The sequence below is a fragment of the Notechis scutatus genome, chromosome 4 (assembly GCF_049901735.1).
Source record: "Notechis scutatus isolate UNSWTSFEM ecotype Mainland chromosome 4, rNotScu1.2, whole genome shotgun sequence".
Taxonomy (NCBI): Eukaryota; Metazoa; Chordata; class Lepidosauria; order Squamata; family Elapidae; genus Notechis; species Notechis scutatus.
In genome coordinates, this window is record NC_142012.1 from 97,880,396 (window position 1) to 97,904,894 (window position 24,499).

The 24,499-nt window shown below is 40.7% G+C and overlaps 2 protein-coding genes across 2 annotated transcripts in view; both read right to left on the reverse strand.

Annotated features, from left to right (window-relative positions):
• The window catches only part of PANK1 (pantothenate kinase 1), a 33,474-nt gene extending 9,643 nt beyond the window's left edge, over nucleotides 1-23,831 (reverse strand). Inside the window, exons 1-3 of the mRNA XM_087965677.1 lie at nucleotides 23,264-23,831; nucleotides 8,906-9,395; nucleotides 2,638-2,880 (exon numbers count right to left, since the gene is read on the reverse strand). Of these exons, the coding sequence (XP_087821803.1) occupies nucleotides 2,638-2,880; nucleotides 8,906-9,395; nucleotides 23,264-23,507 (977 nt within the window). The 5' untranslated portion in view covers nucleotides 23,508-23,831. The remainder of the gene's footprint in view (nucleotides 1-2,637; nucleotides 2,881-8,905; nucleotides 9,396-23,263) is intronic.
• ASAH2 (N-acylsphingosine amidohydrolase 2) overlaps nucleotides 1-24,499 on the reverse strand; it is a 214,973-nt gene that overhangs the window by 171,535 nt on the left and 18,939 nt on the right. The gene's annotated exons all lie outside the window — the stretch shown is intronic.

The window sequence follows — 24,499 nt, forward strand, 5'->3', positions numbered from 1 at the left end:
TTGTGACATTGGTTGTTTTATGAAAGAATCCAGTGCCTCCTACATTCAGCTAGGCACCGAGGCTGCTTGCAGAGTTAAGAAAACAGTAGGCAGTAAGACTGATGATTGTAAAAACTTCATTTGTGTAGTGTTTCTCACCTCAGTGAAAGCTGGAGATGTGAAACATACAAAATGCACAACCTTATAGCCAATTGTTCTCTTAAGTGACATCAATTCTGCCTATTTAGACTCTCATGTTTCAGTCAGCAATATTAGAGAGTTCCTGATGAAAATTATTCATTTTGAAATAATTATTTATCTCTAAGCAAGCATCATATATTTTCTTTACTTTGAAGCTTTATTCTTTAGTTTGAAAAAAAAAACTTTTGTCTCTGTCTATACTAAAATTAGATAGCATATTTGCTGTACTAAATCAGCACTTACTAAAATGTAGTGCAGGAAGGATTTTCAATGACAGAATGGAATGAGACGTGCTTTTATTATCTAAGCAGCTTGGTTGAATGATTCCTAGCAGGGAAGTGGGTCTGGGAGCCCTATTCCTTAAGTCTAAAGAGGTGAAAACAGCCTGTTGTAGGCATACAATTAAACCCAGAGCAGTAAAATCTGATCTCTAAATATTTTAGACCAACTCCTGTCAGTTTGATCAGCATTTCCTATGGGAAGGATTGTGTATCATAATCTGAAATATCTGGAAGACACCAGACTAGATTAGCATTAGATGAGAAAAACCAAAGCAAGTTTTGGACTCTGGCCGTTTCTTTTGCAGAGCCATTAAAAGGTGGAATACACCCACTTCCTGTTTCAAAACTAATCAAAATTGGTTTCTAAATTTTTCTTCTTCCATTCCCCATGCCTCAGCTTCAAGTTCAGTTCACACAAGAAGCTCTCATCACTTTCTAATTCATAGTGGGACATTTTCAATCTCTTCCTGGAGGTCAATATACAGTCCTAATTTAGTGATCACAATTAGGACCAGCAACCCCATTGTACAGCAAAGCGGTCACTAAATGGAACATTACAATTTTACTTCAGCTTTCCTTTACTTTACAGACCTGAGAAAGTCCTAAATGTGAGAATTGGTCGCAAAGTTACTGTTCAGCACTGATGTACAGTGGGTACCTTGGTACTCAACCGCTTTGAAACTCATTGAATTTGGTACTCCACACATTTTGACAGGAAAATATCATCCGGTGCTCATTGTTTGTGTGGTACTCAACGCACAAGCTAGAACTTGTCAGTGTTGGCTGCCTTGTGACTCACTACATTATTCTTTATGGGGAAAAATGTTTAGTACTTTTTTTGTTTTTGGTTCCTGGAATGGTGAGTACCAAACATGGTGTCTCCCAGAACCAATTAACAATGAGTACTGAGGCACCACTCTATGGCTTACCGCTACTAATTCCTGCAGTGTTAAAAGCCATTTTAGAATAAAGATAGACACTCATGTTCTGCACACAGTCCCCAATATGTTTTTTTTTTTTCATTTGGCAGCCTCTAATTGTGCTGCCTATCTTAGAAGAAAAAAGAAAAACTAATAGAAACTGAGGTGCTAAGGGTAGAGTTTTGGAGAAAAGAAAAGAATAATGCAGTCCATCCAATTTGTGTGATACTGGCTAATAACAACTAACAGCAAACTGATTTTGGGACTGCAGACATAACTAAAATCACCCATCTGTATTTAGAATTACATATGAAAAAAGACTTTCTTTTTTACAATTTTTCCAACGAAGAATTACAATAAACAGGTAAAGGAGTATACAGCAATGGTGGGATTCAATTTTTTTTACTACCGATTCTGTGGGAGTGGCTTGGTGCGCGTGGCAGGGGAAGGATACTGTAAAATCTTGTCTCCAGTCAGAGGTGGTATTTGCCAGTTCTCCGAACTACTCAAAATTTTCCGCTACCAGTTCTCCAGAACTGGTCAGAACCTGCTGAATACCACCTCTGGTATACAGCATCGTTAAAGTTGGGAAGTTGGACAACTGTGTCTGATGGAATCTCTTCTTTTGGATTAGTCTGAACACTGATACTATATATAATTTTACAGGTCTTGAATAAAGATAATTTAAAATAAAATTATTTGACTCCTAGCCATTAGATTCTGTTCCCTATCAAACTCATTCTCTAATTTAAAAAAGCGTATTTTCACTTACTTGGAATACACAATACAAGGGAAGATAACAAATTTGAGATTTGGGGAGAATATATTTTTCAGGGACTGAATATGAAAGTATAACAAGCTGTTGATTTCAGTGATTTTTGGAATTTTTTTTTGTGGGGGGAGAGGTTGTATTTCTCTAAAGGCTTTGCTTAATTATATCAGCTAACAGTTCTGGGGTCTTAACCCAAATAGTTGGTTATTCCATATATCCTACAAAAGTACCTTTTCTTTAATATCCATTATTGTTTTTTTCTTTTTGTACTTCATTATAAGTTGCCCAGAATCACAGTGTTAGTGAAATGGGTTCTACAGAAATTCAATAAATAAATAAAAAAAATTAATAAATATTTATATTGTTGCTCATCGTGCCAAAGCCATACCCAAAATACAAATATTGTATCCCAATTCCCAGCTCAAGAATGAGCTGAGAATCTTTACATCAGGAAAAAGTTATTTTAGGAAAATAGTATATTCACCTGGTCCCTGTAACTCTTTTATAGTTGTCTTTGGAATACACTGCTAAGATGCTGACTCCAGAGCCGATGTTAACTAGCAACATAGGAAAGGGGTTATCAAGGCGGTAAGGCTTTTTCTGACAACGCTCAGGGGCTGAGGGGTTTTCAAAATAATAGCATTCCGGCTGGCCATTGAAGCCGACAGAATCCACATACAGAAGACCTTGGATCAGGCAGTCCAACTCATCTAGCTTATGAAGCGTAGGTCAGCAATCTGGAAGAGAAGTTAATAAATGAACATTCGTCGACACAGCAGAAAAATCTGCAGAAAGTTGAAAACATAATAGGGTTGAAGACTTTGTACTATTTGAATTACCCAATAGATCAAAACCCTGAGTACTAAATAACTATTTACACAGGAAGTGTCAAGTCAAGTATGCTGTCTGCCTGACAACAAGTGTGTGTTTACCTGGTCAGGATGTGTTTTGTTTCTGAGAATTAGGGGAAAAGGTTGCTATTATTTTGTGACGAGGTCTCACTATTCAGGTCACAGTAGAACCAAAAATCGAAGGTGTTTTGAAAGAAGGATCAAACAGGTAGTCCTCGACTTGAGCCCAGAATTTATGTTGCTAACTGAGAAATTTGTGAAGTTTTGTCCCATTTTATGCTTTGCCACATTGGTTAAGTGAATTGCTGCAGTTCTTAAATTAGTAACATGGTTGTTAAGTGAATCTGGGTTCCCCATTGGCTTTGCTTATCAGGAGATGACAAAAATTGGTTACATGATCCTGAGGCACTACAACCGTCATAAATGTGAATCTGTTGTCAAGCATCCAAATGTAAATCACATGACCATGGGGCTGCTGCCAGGGTCATAAATGTGAAAAGTGGTCATAAGTCACTGTTTTCAGTGCCGTCGTAACTTCAGACACTAAATGAACTGTTGTAAATCAAGGACTACCTTTAGTCCCCTTGTTCCAGTTTTAACTCTGGTTAGTCCATTCAAAAACCTGCACAACAATGTTTTGCAAGAAGTATGATGAGATTTTTTTTAAAAGGTGTGTACTATAGAAAAATCCTCAAATCATTTCTAGTTCTTAGAAACACACAGTTGCATCATGCAGTTGTTGTTAACATCAGCAGTCTGTTAAATGTGGAAACCTAACCAAATTTTGTAATTCGTCATTGCTTAACAATTTACTTTCAATATAACTACAGCCAACAACATTTCAGGAAGCTCTGTTATAATCCTCCAGGGTGATTTCATCAAATGAAACCAGGATTTTTTTTAAAAAAAATTGATATATTTTTTTTAAGGGCTGTAAAATTGAAAAGATATCTAATTCTTTTATGTGTTAAATTCAATGTCTGGTCAATGGGTTATGCTGGCTGGGGAGTTCTGGGAGTTGAAGTCCTCCAGGCTTAAAGTTGCCAAGATTGGAGACCCCTGGGTTATATAGTCAAGTTTTTAACCATTTACCTAATGACCTGTGTTAGAAACTATGGCATTCCTAATACAAGTTATACTGAGTAGCCATAAGACTTACCAGTCTTGATTGGAATATTATGATTAGATGAAGCTTATATCTCAAAAAATTATTTAAACTAATAAACAAAACAGCAAGAGGCACAACTGGTTTGTTTTCAGATTCCTGCGCTTTTTTCTTACCTCTTACATCTTATACAGGTAGTCCTCAGCTTACAATAGTTCATTTAGTGACCGTTCCAAGTTGCAACAGCGCTGAAAACAGCAGCCGTTTTCCACAGCTACGACCTTTCCAACATCCCCACCATCATGTGATCAAAATTCAGTTGCTTAGCAACTAGTTCGTATTTATGACCGTTGCAGTGTCCCAGGGGTCATGTGATTCCCCCTTTTGCAACCTTCTGACGAGCAAAAGTCAATGCAGAATCCAGGCTCACTTACTAACTTATGTACTGCAATGATTCACTTAACAACTGAGGCAAGAAAGGTAGTAAAAGGGAGCAAGATTCATTTTAACAAATGTCTGACTCAACCACAGAAATTTTGGGCTCGTCTGAGGCCGTAAGTCGAGGATTATCTGTATAGCTTCCAGGCACACCGTAATACGAACGATGCATAATTGAATCAGCAAAAAAGATTCCAAAACTCTGTATGTGGCTTCCGTTACACCTCTCTTATTACCATCCCTGCTGTTGAGGCCTCTATCCGTCACCAGTAATGAATTATGTACAATTTGAAACCCATGGCTAGGGCTTTCGTAGACGATGAATAAAGGCTAAAGAAAAGTGTTGATAGATGGAAGCGATTCCATTTCAAACTAAGCTACCGGTGAAGGCCTGAAGCAGGAAACGCAACCGGGGGAGGAAGTGTGTGTGCTTGTGTTACCTATTCCCCATGTTACACCTGATCCCAAAAGAGATACACACATCTTGCCTTACTTGCTTTACACCTCACCTCACGCTCAGGGGTGGGATGCTACTGGTCCTGCCTGGCTCTATAGAACTGGTAGCTCTGAAGAGCAGCAGACACCGAATTGGTTCTGTGTTTGCTGCTGTTTGGCCCACCCACCTGCCTGGGCTCTTACCTGTCCTTTATTTTCTGCTTTTTCAACCTCAGCTGCTTTGTGCGGTACAGCTGAAGTTGAAAAAGCAGGAAAAAAGTGGCTTTTCACACGCTGCGCACCCACACGCAGCACTATTCAGCTGTCTGGGCAGCACAGCTTAAGGTGTTTTACATGCACGCACAGCGCGTGTCAGGTGTGTGTGCGTGTGAAGCCTGAACGCATATGCAAAATGTAGCCACCAAACCAGTAGTAACACTGGTTGAATCCCACCCCTGCTCATGCTTCAAGCCAAACAGCCAGTATGAGAAACACACTGAATACTATTCACTTTGTCGCTTGTATCCTTAGATTTATATTGACTGTTTCCTAGTATGATTTGATTGCTTCTTGTACCCTATGACTATTATTAAGTGTCGTACCTTACAATTCTTGACTCTTGACAAATGTATCTTTTCTTTTATGTATACTGAGAGCATTTGCACCAAGACAAATTCCTTGTGTATCCAATCACACTCGGCCAATAAAGAATTCTATTCTATTCTATTCTATTCTATTCTATTCTATTCTATTCTATTCTATTCTGTAATTCTATTCTATTCTGTAATTCTATTCTATTCTGTAATTCTATTCTCACTGTGACTTTTCATTCCCTGTTTCCAGGAATCTTACTGACAATAATGAAAAGGCAGAATGAGAAAAGGAAGTTACCAGTCAGAGGTGAGGAATGTTAAGATGCAGGAGCCCAGCAGCACCGTTTGGAGAACCAGAGATTTCTCACGGAAGACTTCAAAACAAAATGCAGGCAGTCCTCGACTTACAACAGTTCATTTAGTGACCATTCAAAGTTATGTCACTGAAAAGAGTGTCTTATGACCATTTTTCACACTTACGACCATTGCATGGTCACATGCTGTGGTGGTATGTACCGGTTCGAGCCGGTTCTACCGAGCCGATAGTGGCGATGAGCAACAAAGACTGAACCACCTCTATCTGCCACTCTGCTGTTGGGCCCACCACCGGCCCGGGGTCCCATACTCACTCACCTTTATCTTCTGCTTTTGAAGCGCAGCTGCTTTGCGCACCACAGAAGAGTGCCGCGCAAAGCTGCTGAAGCGACCGGGAGAGTGCAGGCTTGCAGGAGGGGAGTTGGAATACCTCTACACCTGTGCAAACGCCTCTGCGCCTCTGTGTTTGACACACGTGTGCGCGCAAAGTGTGTGCACATGCGCAAAGCACGCCCACCAAGCCGGTGGTAAAAGTTTTTGAATCCCACCACTGGTCGCATGGTCAATATTCAGATGCTTGGTGACCGACTTGTATTTATGACGGTTGCAGGGTCCCAGGGTCGTGTGATTTATCTTTTGCGATCTTCTGACAAATAAGTCAACGGGGAAACCAGGTTCACTTCACAACCGTGTTACTGATCCACTTAACCACTGTGGCGAGAAAAGTCGTAAAATGGGGCAAAGCTCAGTGAACGAAGAGTCTCCCTTTAACAACAGGAATGTTGGGCTCCATTGTGGTTGCAAGCTGAGGACTACCAGCATAAGAAATATCCAAATACAGGCAGTCCTCGACTTATGACCACCATTGAGCGCAACATTTCTGCCGTTAAGTGAAACATTTGTTAAAGGAGTTTTGCCCCCATTTTATGACCCTTCTTGCCACACACCCTTCATGAGTGAATCACTGCAGTTGATAAGTCATTAACCCGGTGGTTGAATGATTCTGTTTTCCTCATTTGCATGTCAGAAGGCTGCAAAAGGGGATTCACACGACCTTGGGAACACTGCATCTGTCATCAATGTGAACCAGCTGCCAAGAATCTGAATTTTGATCACATGGTCATGGGGGAAATGCTGAAAAGGTCGTAACTGTGAAAAGCAGTCATAAGCAGGGGTGGGATTCAACTGGTGTTATGTTTCGTATCGGTGACTATGTTTTGTGCGCGCACATGTATAAAAAAACACCTTAGGATGTGCCGCCCAGACAGCTGAAAAGCGTTTGAAAAGCCACTTTTTTCCTGCTTTTTCAAGCTCAGCTGTGCCGCGCAAAAGAAAACAGCTGAGGTTGAAAAAGCAGGAAATAAAGGACAGGTAAGAGCCCGGGCAGGTGGCCAGGCGGGCCAAACAGCAGCAAACACAGAACCAGTTTGGTGTCTGCTGCACTTCAGAGCTACCGGTTCTTTAGAACCGGACAAAACCAGTAGCATCCCACCCCTGGTCATAAGTCACATTTTTTCAGCCCCGTTGTAACTTTGGACAGTCACGAAATGAACTGTTGTAAGTCGAGGGCTACCTATACAGTAGCCTTTCCTACAAGCAATATTTACTGTTGCAACCACAAAGAGAATTCTGTTTTTTTTTCTTAGGCGAAAGTGGCAAAAGCTATTATCCTCTCTAAACTGGATGGGTAGTCCTCAACTTATAACACTCCATTCAGTGACCGTTCAAAGTTACAACAAGCACTGGAAAAAGTGACTTATGACTGTTTTTCAGTTACAAACTTTGTCGCCTCCGTGATCAAAATCCACGTGATTCCACGTGACGGTCACGTGATCACGTGATCCATGTGACGGTCACGTGATCAAAATCCAGGTGCTTGGCAACGGGTACATACTTATGACCGTTGCTGTGTCCAAGGTCATGTGATCACATCTGCAACCTTTTGACAAGCAATGTCAATGGGGAAGCCAGGTTCACTGAACGACTGGATTACTAACTTATCACTTAATAACCGTGGCAAGGAATGGGGCAAAATTCACTTCACAAATATCTCATTTTACAACAGACATTTTGGGCTCCCTTGTGGAGGTACGTCCAGGGTCACCTATATAGACATGACAAATCATTTAACACAGGTTAATAAGGCTCGGTTTCTGGGGGGAAAAGCATGGCCTCCTAACCAAAAGTAAAAGAAATAATAATTTTTAAAAACCCTCCACTCTTAAAATGTAGCTCAGGTTTGTAAGCTCACCCAAGTGACTTCTGAATCATCGAGCAGGAAGCAGCTTACCATTCATATGACAGGTTTCCCAATTTTGTTTTAAGGGATGCAAAACTAAGAGGTTTAGGCGGCTATAAAGCAGCACTATTGCAAGATTGATAGTTGTAGAGTTTAGTGGGACAAAGTTTACCACAATTCCAACGCAAATTTTTTTTTTAAAAAAAGTCTCAGTATAGCACAAACGCTGACATGACAAAATGGCACCCTTCTGCCACCTAAGATGTGTGAAGTCTGGACCAAATATACCTACTTACAGTATCAATGACATTAGAGAATGCAGTAAAATGTTCCTCTTAATAAATGCATTTAAGCTGAAAAGTGGGTTTGATGCAGGGGTGGGCTTCAAACATTTTAGCAAAGGGTTCTCTGCCTGGTTGCTGGGTGGCCATGGCCATGGTGGGTGTGGCCTAGTTGGCCTCCTGCATCACGGCGGGGGAAGGGGGGGCGTTTTTGCACTCCTCAGGCTCCAGAGGCTTTCCTCAAGTTATGGGAGGGCAAAAACAGCCTCCCCGGGCTCCGGAGGGTCTCTGGAAGCCGGAAATGGGCCCACGTCCAGCCTTCCCAAACTTCCAGGAGGCCCATTTTTCACCGTCCCTGAGCCTCTGCATGTGCCCTGTATCCAAAATGGGCCAAGTGGAGACTCCCGGGAGGGGTGGGATGGGGGTAGGCAGGGCCAGCCAGGGGTGGGATTTGAGTGGGAACTGAGCAGAATCTTAGCTGAAGCTCTCCCAAACCCCTGCGAACCCCCAGCAGCCGACCCCTGCTTTGATGTGATTAAAACATAAAGACGACTTCCCTGAATTTGATCTGGCAGTCTTACCACAGGGAGTAGGGATGCTCCTGAACGAAGACGGAACATAAATTCACCTACCATTCGGAAATCTTCCTCAAACTTGTAGGCTCCACCTCCAGTGGCACAAAGCGTGGTATGCAAGCTTGAAAAGTTTTTTTCGCTGCCCATCTGTATGAATCTGTGCATAGCACAGCTTGGGAAACGGATGAAATGGAGATTCCCTTTACGTCCGCACATAGTCAAGTTTTTCAGTTCCAGGTGGACATCTCGGATCCCTGTTTTACCGTAGGCGGTGTTGGAAGTCAGATACTTTCTGATGCTTTTGAGGTTTTCTACTTCTTCCTGCTCTTCTTCAGCGGTAATGTCTTTTGGCTCAAAGTATACCAGTTTAACAAGGGTCCCACCAATGTCCATGCCAAACCATGGGAATGCTAGAGGAAGGAAGAAAATAAAGGTTACTGCAGGAATGCTTTAAACCAGGGGTCGCCAACCTTTTGGACCTCAGGGATCACCAAACTCATAATTTTAAATCCCAGGGACCACTAACCAGTTCTGTGGGCATGGCCTAATTTGTGGGTATGGCTTGGTGGTCAAGTGACTGGCTGGGCATGGCTTGTATGTAAATATTATACATATTTATATAAATATTGATTTTTTTATAAACAAAAGGAGCAACTTTTACCCAAAATCAGGCAAAGCAGGCAGGCAGATAGAGCTGCTCACAGAATCACAGATTCATTCAGAGATCTATCTATCTATCTGCCATCGGCTACTCAGTCTGTCACATAAAATTTGCTTGCCGTGAGTCTGCACTGAATAATAGAACCTTTGGTCCTAAGGGAGGTTTGGCTGTACTTAAAAGCAGAGCTGAAGATCTAAAGACTAGCTAGAAAGCAAGAAATCTAACCATTTCCTGCTTCCTAGCTGATGTAAATCTCCCTGCACAGCAGAACAGCTGATGGTTGGAAAAAGGAAAAATAGCAATTTAACAGGCAAGTTTGCCAGGTAAGGAGTGAGGAGGGTGAGGAGAGTTCCCGTAGGCCATGTGGGTGGTGCAGCCCTGTGTTTCTGCACAGCCTGGATTTATTGCTTTGGGGGGGATGCTCTTGGGTGTGAGATTTCTCTGCAGCCCACCAAAATTTTCTTGCGGCCCACCGCTTGGTGACTGCTGCTTTAAACAATACTTTTAAATGTTAAATGTAATAGTTAGAAGGCTTTTATTGTACTGCCAAATTATTCCAAGATATAGTTACTAAGACCAGAGGCTCCCAAGCTTTTGGGCACCAGGGACCGGTTCCTTGGAGAGAGGTTTTTCTATGCATCAGAGGGGGTGGGGTTTCATGTGCTGCCTACATCCTGTGGCTGGGACTTTGCTTGTTTGCGCAGATGGGTTTCTGGCATGCTACGGACCGGTGCCGGTCCATGGACCAGGGTTTGGGGACCCCAAGCCTAGACCAAACTTCCCCAACCAAGTATTCTCTAGATCAGGGGTTCCCAACCCCCAGGCCGCAGCACAGGGCCAGGCCACAGCCCGTTCAGAACTGGGGCATGTGCGTGCAACCATCCCCTCTTCCCTCCCACTACCGGTGGCACTGCCTCTGGTCCACTGAGTCGGAAAAGTTGGAGAGCCTCAGTGGCACAGGGGTTAGAGTGTTGTACTGCAGGCTACTTCTGCTGAGTATCAGCTGCCTGCAATTTGGCAGTTCAAATCCCACCAGGCTCAAGTCTAAGTGCTACTGCTATTGCTGGAAAGTGTGGCATTTCAAATGCACATCTGGAAAGCCTATTCCACCTTTTAACAGCAACAACAGTGTTATCAGCCAAGTCAAAAGATTAATTGTGTATATTGAATCAGCCTATGACATGCATACTTAATACAGAGACTCATTTAATTGTTTATAAAGTAATTCAGAGCATATGCTCAGTCAGAAATAATTCTCTTGACCTCAAAGTACTCTATTTATCTCCTTCAGATGCCTGCCTGAACATTTTTTTTTCTTTTTGTATTACTGGGACAACTTGCTTTCTGCCACCATATTTTCAGCAACAATATCAGCAAAGTTCAGAATTCCCTTTTCTAAACTTTGATTAAAAGGCTCCTTCCCAGAGACTCCTTGAAAAAGGAATCTCTCCTTTTCTTTCATTATATTAAAATATAATGCAAAGCACCATGACAATGAACCACCAAAATACAAATAAATATTGGATTTACTGTTTGAAAAAACATGTGTCCGTGAGCATTATGACATTTATGATAACTACTTTTTGGTAATAAGATAATTGTTTGAATTTTGAAATGAACAATAACAACCTCCTAATGGAATTTGATATGTCTATTTTGGAATGTAGCCCATGCATTATTCAATGTTTAAAGATGCCAGGGCTCACGGGAGTACCATATCTATTCAACTAAGTCTACTTTTGTTTAAAGGATCAATTCAAATATGAAATAACATATTTATCACAAAGCTTATTTCTAACTTTCTACGAATATTGATACGGCAGCAATATATCAATTAATCTGTTTGTTACCGAGGCAAGCATGATTAAAAAGGAAAAAGGAAGGAAAGGAAGAAGACAGCCTCACTTCTGTGATCTCTTTTCTAGTCTCTGTCCATTAGGAAACAACAGTCCCAAAATAGTCCCTGTTCTTCTATTTCTGGCACCCCTAATACAACTGTTGCAGGGGGGTGCCGTGAATATGTGTGTGGCAATGACTCCATTCATTCACGTGGAAATATCAGCCTCTTATCAAACTATTTTTGCATTGTATTGTACATTCCACTTACGTAGTAACTGTATATAATTAGTGCCAAAGTATAGTAGCTTAAAGTCAGTGCTATATCTAGGAGGCCAATCCATGATCACACATCCCGTAGGATATATAAAACGACAACTGCAATTTTATACGCATTAACCAGGAGGCATAGCCGACGGAATACAAGGCAGCTTATTTTATGTATTCCTATGATTGCCCAGTTGAAAAAGTCCTGAATTCCACTAATCTCTGTGCCACATGTAGCATTGCTTTGCCAGAATGGCACACAGCAGCCACACTAGCATACAATCGTTACATAAATGGGGAAAATGCAAGGTTTCCATACTCCCAATATACCAGCTGAAATAGGAGAACGGTTATAAGGTAGAATTTAAATCAGAATTGAATAAAAAAAAATATCAGCAAGGTATCCTAGGGCAACAAATTAGCCTTAATCTTCTCTAATGGGCAAAAGTCCAAAGTTTGTGAATATTGAAAAAATAAAAACATTTTCCAACTTTTTTTTTATGAACTTTTTGTTATTGTCATTGTTCATTGTCCGAAGTCACTTCTGGTGAGATGGGCAGACATATAAATTTAATTAAATAAAATAAAAACTTGAACCTTTGGTCTTAAGTTCTCAGTTAGGGAGACTATATGCGGTATGATCACCCAAGAATCTCCTGAATTTGTTCAGTCACTAAGTGTTTTTTATCAGGGCAACCCAATCTACCCAGTTATGGGACAGAGCATAGTGCTTCTGTTTTCACCTTTCACCCCAATCCACAAGCCTTCGCAGGCAGTCGGTTTCGCGACAAACTACTTTTCTGTTAAATTTATATTTACCGACAAAGAAATAACGGGCTTCAAATTCCAGAAAGCTTGAAACAGATCTATACTAGTCTCCCTTTATTTCTTTGTCGGTAAATATAAATGTAACACAAAAATTCAATCATTAAGTTGTATCTGACTCTTTGTGATCCCATGGACCATAACACGCCCAACCCCCACTATCTCCCTGAATCTACCCAAACTCATATCCACTATGTCGATGACACCTCATTCTCTTTTGTCCCCTTCTCCTTTAGCCTTCAATCTTTCTCAACATCAGGATCTTTTCTAACAAGTCGTCTCTTCTCATTTGGTGGCCAAAGTATTTGTGCTTCAGCTTCAGTATCTGTCCTTCAGTCAGGGTTCATTTACTTTAGGATTGACTGATCTAATCCCCTGAATGGACAGGGTTAAAGGCTATAGTCTACTTTGAACTGAAAGTTATTACATCCTCTTCAGACAGTTGCGGATTTCAGCAGAAGGCTTCTCACCCTTTGCCACACAAAAACCATAGTTCAATATACCCTCTATCAACTGGATTAAGTCAACAAGAGATAGCAAAAGGTGAACGGAAGATAAATTATGTCTTGCAGAAAACATCAGTTGTTTACAGAACGAAGTATCGCAAATTTCAAAGTCTGCAACAAAATTATTTGTACGAAAAAGGGACACACTCTGCCAGCAAGAAAAGAGCTCAGGAGGGCCGCCTGCGGCCCTCCTGAGCTCTGTTTTTATTGGCAGAGGCACCACGGGTCAATCCTTCGCTGTTTCTAGGGCAGCCTCGCAGGCCAGATCTAAGGACCCTGAAGGCCGGATCTCCCCTCAAGCCTTGAGTTTGACACCCCTGAGTTAAAGAATTTCAATATGGCATAGTTGCAGTAACGAACATAGCTGTGAAAGGTTATTCTTGCTAATTTGGCAAGATTCTAGATTTTATACAATATTATCTTCGTTCTGTTGATGCTTCTATATCTATCTATCATCTATCTATCTATCTATCTATCTATCTATCTATCTATCTATCTATCTATCTATCTATCTATCATCTATCTATCTATCTATCTATCATTATCTAAATACAGTTTATGCTAAAATCTATTTAACTGGAAACTACTCTAAAAGTCAAAATAGGTAAAAGAGGATTTAGACTTAATGTCACTTAAATATTTCTTTGCTACTTCCTATACTAAAACTCTGAAACATTTTACAATAAAACAAAGATTCATGTAATTATTTCTAATCGTGCATTTTCTCGATCTTCTCTCCATTTCAGAAGAGAAGAAAAATTAATTATACATACTTTCCTTCTGAACAATTATAGAGCCAAAATACCTTTTCCTCTTGAGAATTTCTGAGAAACAATAGTCTGAAGGACATACTGTATATAACATCATGGATTGGGTCAAGGGGCTCTTAAATGTTAAATAAAAGTCCAAGGCCAGATGACAGGGGAAACTATCTTGATTAAATACTGGATTAAATACTAGTGCTCTATCTAATTTTAGGATGTATGTGAAGAACAGATCACTTTTCCGCTCACTTTTATGCAGAAATACTGAAAATTCAAAAGACTTCACAAACTTTTAAATACTATTATAAATTAAGAGAGCTTGGCAAGCAGCATGGAAGCTGCCCATAGATACCACCTCACCTAAGGAACTATATTATAAATGTTCACAGAACAAATGGAGCATTTAAATAATGTTTCCTGTGCAATCATGGAAAAATTGGGTTTTATTTTATAATTGGGAGAACACACATTCTGTGTGTCTTTTTTTTCATGAAATGTTGGAAGTAAAACAGTGTTTCCACCTTTCTCTTTTGTTTAAAAAAAAAAACTTTTTTTCCTCACTTTCAGAGAGGCAAAATAAATTACTTGTGTTTTGCCCCTCCCAATCCCATAATGAAGCAGATTTTCTTATGCATGCTAACATCAGCATTAAGCAAACACAGTTCTTTATGTCAGTGTTGTGTTATGTACAACTTGAAACCAAGCCAAGCCAAAGGAATCTAAACCCAGGGAGAGGACACCATATGAATGACCTACAAAGGGCAAACAAGTCCACACGAGGACAGCAGAGAGATTACAGTACACAAAGACAACTACAAGGTGGTATTGCAGTTATGTTAACTGGTTCATTTTTTGTGGACTTGGCATTACCACATTTGATAATAGCATGTTAGTATACCTTGACCTATCTGTTCAGCAAACCTTTCCCTACACTGTCCGAGTTCTGTGTGCTTTGAAGTTGAGGTATTATGAAAACGTGATTGATCATTATTACAGTCGTCCTTGACTTTTGACCACAATTCAGCCCAAAACTTCTGCTGCTAAGCAAGACAATTGTTAAAGAGAATTTTGTCCCATTTTACAACCTTTCTCGCCACAGCTGTTAAGTGAATCGCTGCAGTTTTTAAATGTTTAAATTAATAACACAACTGTTAAGTGAAATTGGCTTCCCCATTGACCCCAGGTTGATCACATGACCCTAGGACACTGCAACCATCATAAATATGACCCAGTTGCCAAACAACCAAATTTTGACCATGTGACCATGGAGACATTGCAACAGTCATAAGTGTGAAAAACAGCCACTTTTTTCAGTTGTTATAACTTCAATCATTAAATAAATGGTTGTAAATCAAGGATTACCTGTATTTTCATCGTAAAGTTTTCCAGAGAACTCAGAATACTGTTGTATTTGAGTTCACTTTTGTCTCCTTATATTTTATAGTTTTATGGTTCACAACAGCTAAAAAGCAATAAAGAAGTTTTTCTAGCATAAAACCAATATTCAAGAACACTACAGAGTTTTGATGTGTTCAAAACAAGGAAAAAAGAGTCCATTTCTGAACTCTTCTGAGTAGAAGCTTAGGATCAGAAACCAGGTCAAACAAAAAAGGAATGTACCATCTTTCAAGATCTTGAGAACATTTTATTTCTCTAAGTCAAGGGTCTTCAAACTTGGCAAGTTTAAGACTCGTGGACTTCAACTCCTAGAATTCCTAAGCTAACATGACTAGAGGAGGAATTCTGGGACTTGAAGTCCATAAGTCTTAAAGCTGTCAAGTATGAAGACCCCTGCTCTAAGTGGTAGAAAAGCAAGGGAAGATATAAATAACCAGTTCAATATTTAGTCCACCTTAAATCTAATGTTGGGTCATGTTCTATATTTTAGATCCAGCACATGACGTAGATTGCCTAGTGAAGTAATCCATTGCTCCTAAATGCTGCATGAATCAGATTGCAATGATGATTCAGGTGCATGGCAGATACTGCTTGGTGAGTATTGGCTGCAAACAAATTGGCTGCAACCTAGATTTTACCTTGGGCAAAACACACAGGTCCTTGGTAGGTAGCAAACAAAAATAGAGAAAGATGCTAGAGATTAATTTGGTATGCTGCACCAAGCAAAATATTCAACTGAAACCAAATTATCTATCTAGAAACTTAAATAGGTGGAGACCCATTTTAGGAGATAATGACAAATGCATCTTTTCTTTTATATATACTGAGAGTATTTGCACTAAGACAAATTCCTTGTGTGTCCAACCACACTTAGCCAATTATATTGTATAAAAAATAGCTTTTAGATGTGCAGCCATCCTTGCCCCACTTGACTTTTCTGCAACTTTCAATATCATCAGGATACTATGGTATCCTTCTGGATCGCCTCAAAAGATTGGGAGTGAGAGGCATTGTGTTGTACTTATTCATCTTTCTCAATGGTCAATTCCAGTGGGTGATGGGAAGGGGAGAGATCCTGCCTTTGGCCCCTACTGTGTGGGATGCTGCAGGGTTCAATGCTTTCTTCACTCTTATTCAGTATCTACCTAAGGTCACTGGGTGAGTTCATCTGTTGCCATGAGATGAGGTATCAAATATACATCTCTGTGCCTGGCAAATTAAATGATACTGTGGACATCTTATCTCAGTGCCTGGAGGTTATGAGGGTCTAAATAAGGAATAATGGGCTTTAGCTGAACCCTAACAAGACTGAATGGCTTAGGAACTGGGGCTTGCCAGTTTTAGGATTATGCCACCTTTGAAGTTGCACTGTCCCAAAGAAGACCTACTACACAATCTGGAGGTCCTACTGACTCCGGCATGAAGAACAAGTAGCAGTCATGGCTAGTCTTTACACAACTTCATATCTGTGGACTAGTTGTGTACACTCCTAGATTGGGAAGTTCTGCTCATGGTCACTTACATGCCCTAGTCACCTTCCAACTGGACTATTGTAATAGGGCTTCCCTTGAAGAGTACTGGAAACTTCAGCTGGTGCAAAATGCAGTAGCATGGACAGTTATGTGTGCTCCATTGGTTGCTACTCTGCTTCTGGGTCCAATTCAAGGTACTGGTTTTGAACTTCAAAGCCATCCATGGCATGGAGCTATCTGAGGAATAAACTCTTCCAGATTACTCTACCCATCTCATCAGATCAAGCAAAAGAAGACAGTCCCATCTATTAGGGACTTAGAGAGGAATTCTGGGAGTTGAAGTCCACACAAGTTTTAAAGTTGCCAAGGTTGGAGACCCCTGCCTTAAAACCTGATTATACCATCAAACTGGGGGCCATAGGGGACCAATGAGGTAATGAGTTAGCTCCATTGTTGTTAACATCTGCTGTCCTCCTTTAGCTTTTGTGAATAATAATAATAATAATAATAATAATAATAATAATAATAATATAGGGTTTATATGTTACCTGCTTTATAGTTTTGTTATACACCACCCAAAATTATTTTAATCAGATAGGTAGCCATGTAAACTTGATGAATAAATAAATAAGTTCCATCCTAATGAGCCAAACATGGTATTATTCAACAAGGCACATAATAAAAATAAATACCACGGGGCTCAATTCTAATTATACTGCGGCAATACTCAGATCTGAGCCAAGTAAAATGAACAAGAGTATGATAAAGCTGGACTGGTATTTTTATTTCTTCTTTCATGTCAGGCATTCATGTAGCTATGTTTATAACAAACCAGAGGTCAGGCTATTCCAGTTCATCCTAACCTGATGTTCTCCTATTCATTTGTCTAACTCTTGGGAATAATAGAAAACCAAAAATTTGGAAATCCTTGTTGCAAGCAGTTATCCACTATTCTGATGAAATAAAGCACTAGGCAGTAGTATTTAAAACAGCAAATATTCTAAAGCCTGGGAGAAAAATTTCTCCCTTTGTTATTTATCATATTTTAAAAGTGTGCATATTTTAAAAGTTAGTGTTTCCACTCCCAGCAAAAATTTCTCCCTTTGTTATTTATCATATTTTAAAAGTGTGCATATTTTAAAAGTTAGTGTTTCCACTCCCAGCAAAATAAAGCAAAAGGTGCAACTATTTCCTACTATTTTAATTGCATTTTAACACGATCCTGAATCATTACTCTATGATTGCAACATATAAACGCTGATTTTCTTTTGTTCAGAAGAATTAGTTGGAATACACCAACCTTGTTACATAATATTAATAAAACATTGAGCGATGGGAGGAGAGGAAACTCAACACTACCATTGTTTTATCAGATATAAAACCTGTATTGGTGCAAGACAATCCAGTTCTACACATTACACTATTCAAACAGGACAGCATATAATTAATCATGTACTGTGATGATCCAAACCGATTACATCTAAAACAATTTAGGAGTATTAAATGACATAATGCAGAAATACGATGCTCAGCATCACTCTAGGATATATTAGAAATCCAAATTGTGTATTGTTAATACAAAAAAAATGACGAACTAAGACTCACTTTCACACATTGGTATGATAATCGTGAATCTAACTGGTGTTGCATAAGACTGTTGGACAGAATCCATTGGTTGGCAATTATTGATTATGAAAAAACAATCTAATACGTAGAAAAGAGCTTAGGAAGAAAGTTAGGCTAGACTAAAATATTTTCCTTAATATCAAATTTTCTGTGCTTAAAAATATTTTCTATTTAATCACAGGAGCATAACTGCATCTGAAATGATACAGCCCAGACATACATTTATTTGCAATCTCTATCACAACAAGGACTAAGTAAACAGAAAGAATCCAAAACATTACAAGGGTCATTTAACTTGATGGATGCTAACAGCTGAACCATATAGAGGAAAGTTCATTAATGGACAAGACAAGAGAATCTTTAACACAGTTTATGAGCCTACCTTTGGACAAGTCCAAGTGTTGCCAAAAACTGAAGAACCATATAAATTTTATTGACGCTTCTATTCTTTATGTTTTTCAAAATGCAGGTAAGAGTTTGTTTTAATGTAGCATGGAAAAAGGGAATTCTAACAGATGTCACTATTTGTGTTGAAAGCCAAAGCTGGAATTAATCAAAGTCAGTAGTTCTTCAATTAATTGACATAGCTTACAAGGATGTAACTGAGACCACAAACCCCTAATGCCAATTTCAGCCCAAGTTTACCCCAGAATACATGCTTGTTTGCATACCTGTAAATAATTAAATTTGGATATATGGATACAAAACCAGAAAAACAGATGCCCAAAACTGCAACAAAATGTAACGAGCATTCTTCTAAAGTAACTTACTGAAGTCTTGTGCTTAGTAACCAGCACCAACTTTCCACGTAAAAGTTTAAAAGTGATATTTTGTGTAGTTGAGCAAAAAAAGTGGTCCCAATGCTATCCTTTCAAAAAGTGTCTTTGGGGAAAGCATGACAGATCCAGGTCCAACATTATACTGGAACAGATAGGGTCAACTGTTAGGCATCAGCCATAAGTGCTCTGGTTCACAACATGGAACATGATGCTGAGACTTGTGTGCCTTAGATTCGTGCTGGGACTCTCTTGTATACAGAGCGTGAAGCTTGAAGCATAACACTCAACAGTAGAAGGGATCAGTTTATTGAAAATAAAGCTCTAAGATGTGGGAACTACTCTTTTTTTCCCCCTCTCTGGGACACACATTTGACTGCAGATTGCATCTACAACAATTAATTTGCAACCATTTCCTAGAAAGCTACCAAGAGGGCAAACTTTGATTTGAATTAAGAGGCTGGGCATAATGACCTGGAAAATAATTTCTTCTCCATAACAATCTGGCCTACGCAACAGTCAAGGCCATTTCAATCCAGAAGCAAACATTTCTTAACTTCTTTAGCATAAATCAAGAGGACAATGTTCCCTTCATAATCTGAAATTAACACTATCTCCACCACTATCTGTAGTTGTCTGTTATTATTAGATTTGTACCCTGCTTTTCTGTTGTATAATTCAAAGTGGCATACATAATGTTCTCAACTTCCTATTGTTCTCAACACCAACCCTGTGGGGTTAGCCAATATAGAATGACTGACCAAAGTCACCCAGTCAGCTTTCATGCCTAAGGGAGGATTAGAACTCATTATCTCCTGGTTTCTAATCCAGCTATTTCACCAAACTGGCTCTCTGTTAGATGTTTACTATGGTATTACCAAAGAAAACTGAAAAGATTTTTACATATGTAAGCGGGACAATTATTCCTTCTTGATTTAAAAAATAACATCTTTTGTATAATGCAAGGGATTAAGTAAACAAAGTTGGAGTTCCAATTATGGGTTTCAGGTCTTCTCTTTATTAGGCTACTACCTCATGCAATTTGTAAAGCACACTTTCACATACAAAACTAATAAGCGCCTTTTAACACTGACCTCCAAATAATCCTGCCAAACCAGAACAACCAGATTATTCAGCATTGTATTTTACACAGGCTTCTTCAGTGAAAATTCCTTATTTTGTTACTCAATATAAACAGTCCAAAGCTTCTAGGAATCTCATTTTTATCACCGTTTTTCCTTACTCCGCCTCAGTCTTTTTATTCTCTATTTGAAGTTAAATCCATGTTTTTCCTAATTGAAAGTGCTGACTGTGGAGGTTGCAAGCCATTCTTTGTAAAATATTCTTCACAAAGTATTCTATTATTCACTGTATTTTAGATTTTATATCAATAAGCAACCGCTATTTGCTGATATTAAAACAAAGATGGTGACTGCATGATATTATTATTCTTAAATACAGGAATTAAAGGTAACACCACCAGCAACTATACAAGCTAAAAAGGGGCCTTGGAGGTTTTCCAGTCCAACCTTCAGCTCAAACAGGAAACGCTATACCAGTTTAGACAAATGGTTGTCCAATCTCTTCTTAAAAACCTCCAGTGTTGGAGCGGATCATAAAGGCTCTTTTTAACTTTGATGCCTAATGGCGACGAAGATTTGAGGACTGAACGTAAGAGCCACAAATATTAAGGGTTTTAAAATTATGCACATTGAGGTCCAAAAAGTCAAGTATTTGAACAGTTGAAAAACAAGCTACTAATAATACAAACAACTATTATGCATGTGCATAAAATTAGAATATAACAAAAAAACATCAGTTTGTACTGAAATAACTAATTAAATTAATGCAGAATAAAGAATTGCTCTGAAAATGCTTCCCTTTTTAGATTCTTAGATTTATGTTGCTCCAAAAGAACTCACTCCAAGATGAACATATTTAAAATCTTGCAATACTTTTTTGAAAAATGTTATGTAAGGCTAGAGCACTATTAATTTCAGTAGGGTTCTTTCATGTGTTGAAGTAAATATAACAGGTGAGATACCACAAAATTAACTGACAAAAAAAATCAATTAAAAAAATCAAAGTCAACAACCATATGCAATCATTTGTGAACTAGATTTACACCAAGTTTCTATAGTCTACCATATTGTAATAAACGTAAAAGTTCCTAGAAACACTTCTGATGGAAATAAAATCTTCATGTCTGCATCATTTTAACAGGTACTTTACTTTCTTTAACCTTTTCCTATTTTATCCAGCTTTGAATTGTTTTCTTTTAAAATAAAACAATGACCTCATAAAACTCCCAATCTATGGGAAAATAATACGCCAGACAATGAGTGGAAGTTTTTTGGCTCAGCCAGTTTAGGAAAAATGGTTTATCTTTCTCAAAATCCAACCAAAAAAACAAGCCATCAAAACTATAGGATATATTGCTGCTCAGTGGGGTTGTATCTAAATATACAAGGGTCACAATGAATAAAATAGGGTCTGACTTCCAAGTAAATTAAGAATCAGATCAAGTTGTGTCATTGTTTTAGCAGCATGGACCCAGAGCCTTTTTGGAATCTATTTACAAAACTCAACTCTCTGCATTTCTAATTATTATTTTTGAGTATTATGTTAAACTGCTCTAACTATTAAAGACGCTGCTACATCCACACACATTACTCCAAAACACATGCTAGTGCGACTGATCTTTGAGAAATATACTGAATTTCATAGAATTGAAGAGGTAGATTGTTTTTTAATTCCAACCCAATAATTTTCAGATAGCAATCCTAGTCAATCCTGCTGCCTAGTCAAACTCTTCTTCTCTCCCTAATAAAGATGCTACCAATGGCAAAGAAAACCATGCTGCTTATGAAAACGAGGGTACCCTTAACACACAAAGTGCCATCTACTTACAATGTTTCTTGTCAATGATTAGCCTCATTTTGAGTTACCAAAAGGAACCGCTGGCTCGAAGCAGGCAATCCAAGTCCGTGTGACTTTTTTTTTTTTTACATCCCCCAAAAAACGGGCCCAGCGCTTTTGTCAAGGGCACATTTTATAGAACCAATCCAGGCTGAGAAAACCTCTCGTTTTAGCGCTTCTGCAACAGAAGAGGGAGATTTCCCGAGACCAGCCCACACCTTCCCAGCCTCCTGATTGGTCAAGCCCGGGACCGGCCTACGTGGGATCAGTGGGTGTGCACCCGGAGGACGCGCTTCTATTGGCTGAGCCCGAGACGGTATTTAATGAACTGATGTTTGGGGCGGCGGAACAAGAAAAAGCAGCAGCTCGTCGCGAGGCAGAAGCGCCGGAGCCGCTTCTTGGGAGTTGAAAGGACACGGGGGGGGGCGCCATCAGATCCTCTACCCAGAAACGGCATCACCGGCGAAAAATAATAATAATAATAATAGTAATAATAATCAACGACTTTAAAAAGATGATTTGGGGGGAAATGATGATTTTTAGGGGCAAAAGGATGATTTTTTTGGGGGAATGATTTTTTGGGGAAAAAGGACTTTTTGGAGGAAAATGATTTTGGGTGGAAAAAGATTTTAGGGGGAAAAAGAGGATTTTGGGTGGGAAAAAAATTTGGGGAAAAATGATGGTTTTTTGGGGGAAAGATGATTTTTTGGGGAAAAAGATTATTTTGGGGGAGAAAAATGATGGGGTTTTTAGGGGAAAAAAGATGGGTTTTGGGGGGGGGAGAGGGGGTTGTTCTTTATTGCATCAAAATAACCTTCGCGTTTGCAGCGAGCAAATGAACTCTGGCTTGCGCCAAGCCCTCGGTTGCTTCTTTTCATCACACGTGTGAATGCGCTTTTTTTGTTTTGTTTGTTTTTGGGTGGAAACATTCGGATGCCACATAAGACACGTGAGCCGGGCGAACCTGCCGCCGGTCTCATTCACAGCTTGTAAGTTTCTGCTCCCACCCCCAGCCCCAGCCCCCTCCTCCCCCTTTAAAACGGAAACAGCCGAGACCGGTCGGGGGAAAGGGAGAGATCCGTGGAAGGCGAAGGGAAACCCGCCTGCAAGCGATGCGCCCGGGGCGACTCTTCCCTTGCAAGGGCCCCCCACCCGGGTTTGTTTCCCCGTGCCGTCCCGCGCCACGCGCGCCCCTGGCGAACCGGACCCTTGCACAGCCTTCACTTACGCGGCCTGTTCTTTCTGCCCGAATCCATCCTCCGCCGCGCCCTGCTTTTCTTCGCCGACGACTCGTGGCTGGAGAGCGGCAGGTCGGCGCGAAAATGCAACGGGTGGGAAGCCTCGCCATTGCCGGCCAGAGGGTGGAAGCCGTTGTGCAGCGGCAGCCCGTTGTGCAGCGAGCAGGTGGGGGGAGTCGCCGCCGCCGCCGCCGCCGAAGAGACGCCGGCTTGGCCTCGTAGTCTCTCCCCCATGGCGCCGGCTTGCAACCGCCGCCGCCTCCCCGAGGCCCGCCGCTCGTCCTTTGTCCCTCGCTCGCCCTTCTCCCCGCCGCGAAGCCAGGCGAGGGGCAGCGTCCCGCAGCGCCCACCCTGCTGGGTCTCCCCGCAGCAGCGGCCGGGGACGCCGCCTCCTCCTCCTCCTCCTTCGCTGCCGCCGCCCTCCCGAGGCAGCGCCGAGCGCAGGCGTCCTGCCCACCGCAGGAGGAGGAAGAGGAGGCGGAGGAGAAAGGAACGCCGGGCGAAGGATTGCTGGGAAGGGGGGCGGTGGCAGAGCCGCAGAGGCGCTTTGCCTCCTTCCCGAATGTGGGGCGTGACCCACCGGCTCCCTCGCCCGCCCGCACACAGCGGGTCCCGGGGATGGGGGGAGGCGTGTGGGGGGGGAGAGGAGGACCTTTTGCCCGCCCGGAGGAGACTTGCGAGCGCCCCTTTCTCGGAGAAAAGAAGAAGGAGCCGGGCTCTCTCGCAAACCGAACGACCGACCGAGAAGCCGGCCTGGTTTTGCTCTCCAGGACAAGAAACCCGCCCGCGCGCCACTGCGCATCCCGGGCAGAGCTCAGCAAAGGGGGAAGCAATTGGAAGCCAAAGGAAAGGATTGAAGAAAAAGGAAACATTAAAGGAACCCCCACCCCAAAAATCTATTTATTGTAAATCTCCATCCTGGCATCCAAGTTTCTGGCAATGATTCTTCTTTTCCCCTGATTTACGGCTAGATTGCCTTTTGTTCCTTCAATTTCTCCCCTCTCTTTCCAAAGCTTAGCCCAAAGGTGCTTCCCTCCCCCCCACCCCCAAGGAGGCAACTGGAGTTTCTTGTTTTCTTTCTTTGAAGATCTTTCGCTTCAAATGTAGAATAGAATAGAATAGAATTCTTTATTGAATAGAAATGCTCTCGTGCATAAAGAAAAGATACATTCGTCAAGAGTCAAGAATCATTAAGGTACAACACTGAATAGAAATAGACAGAATAG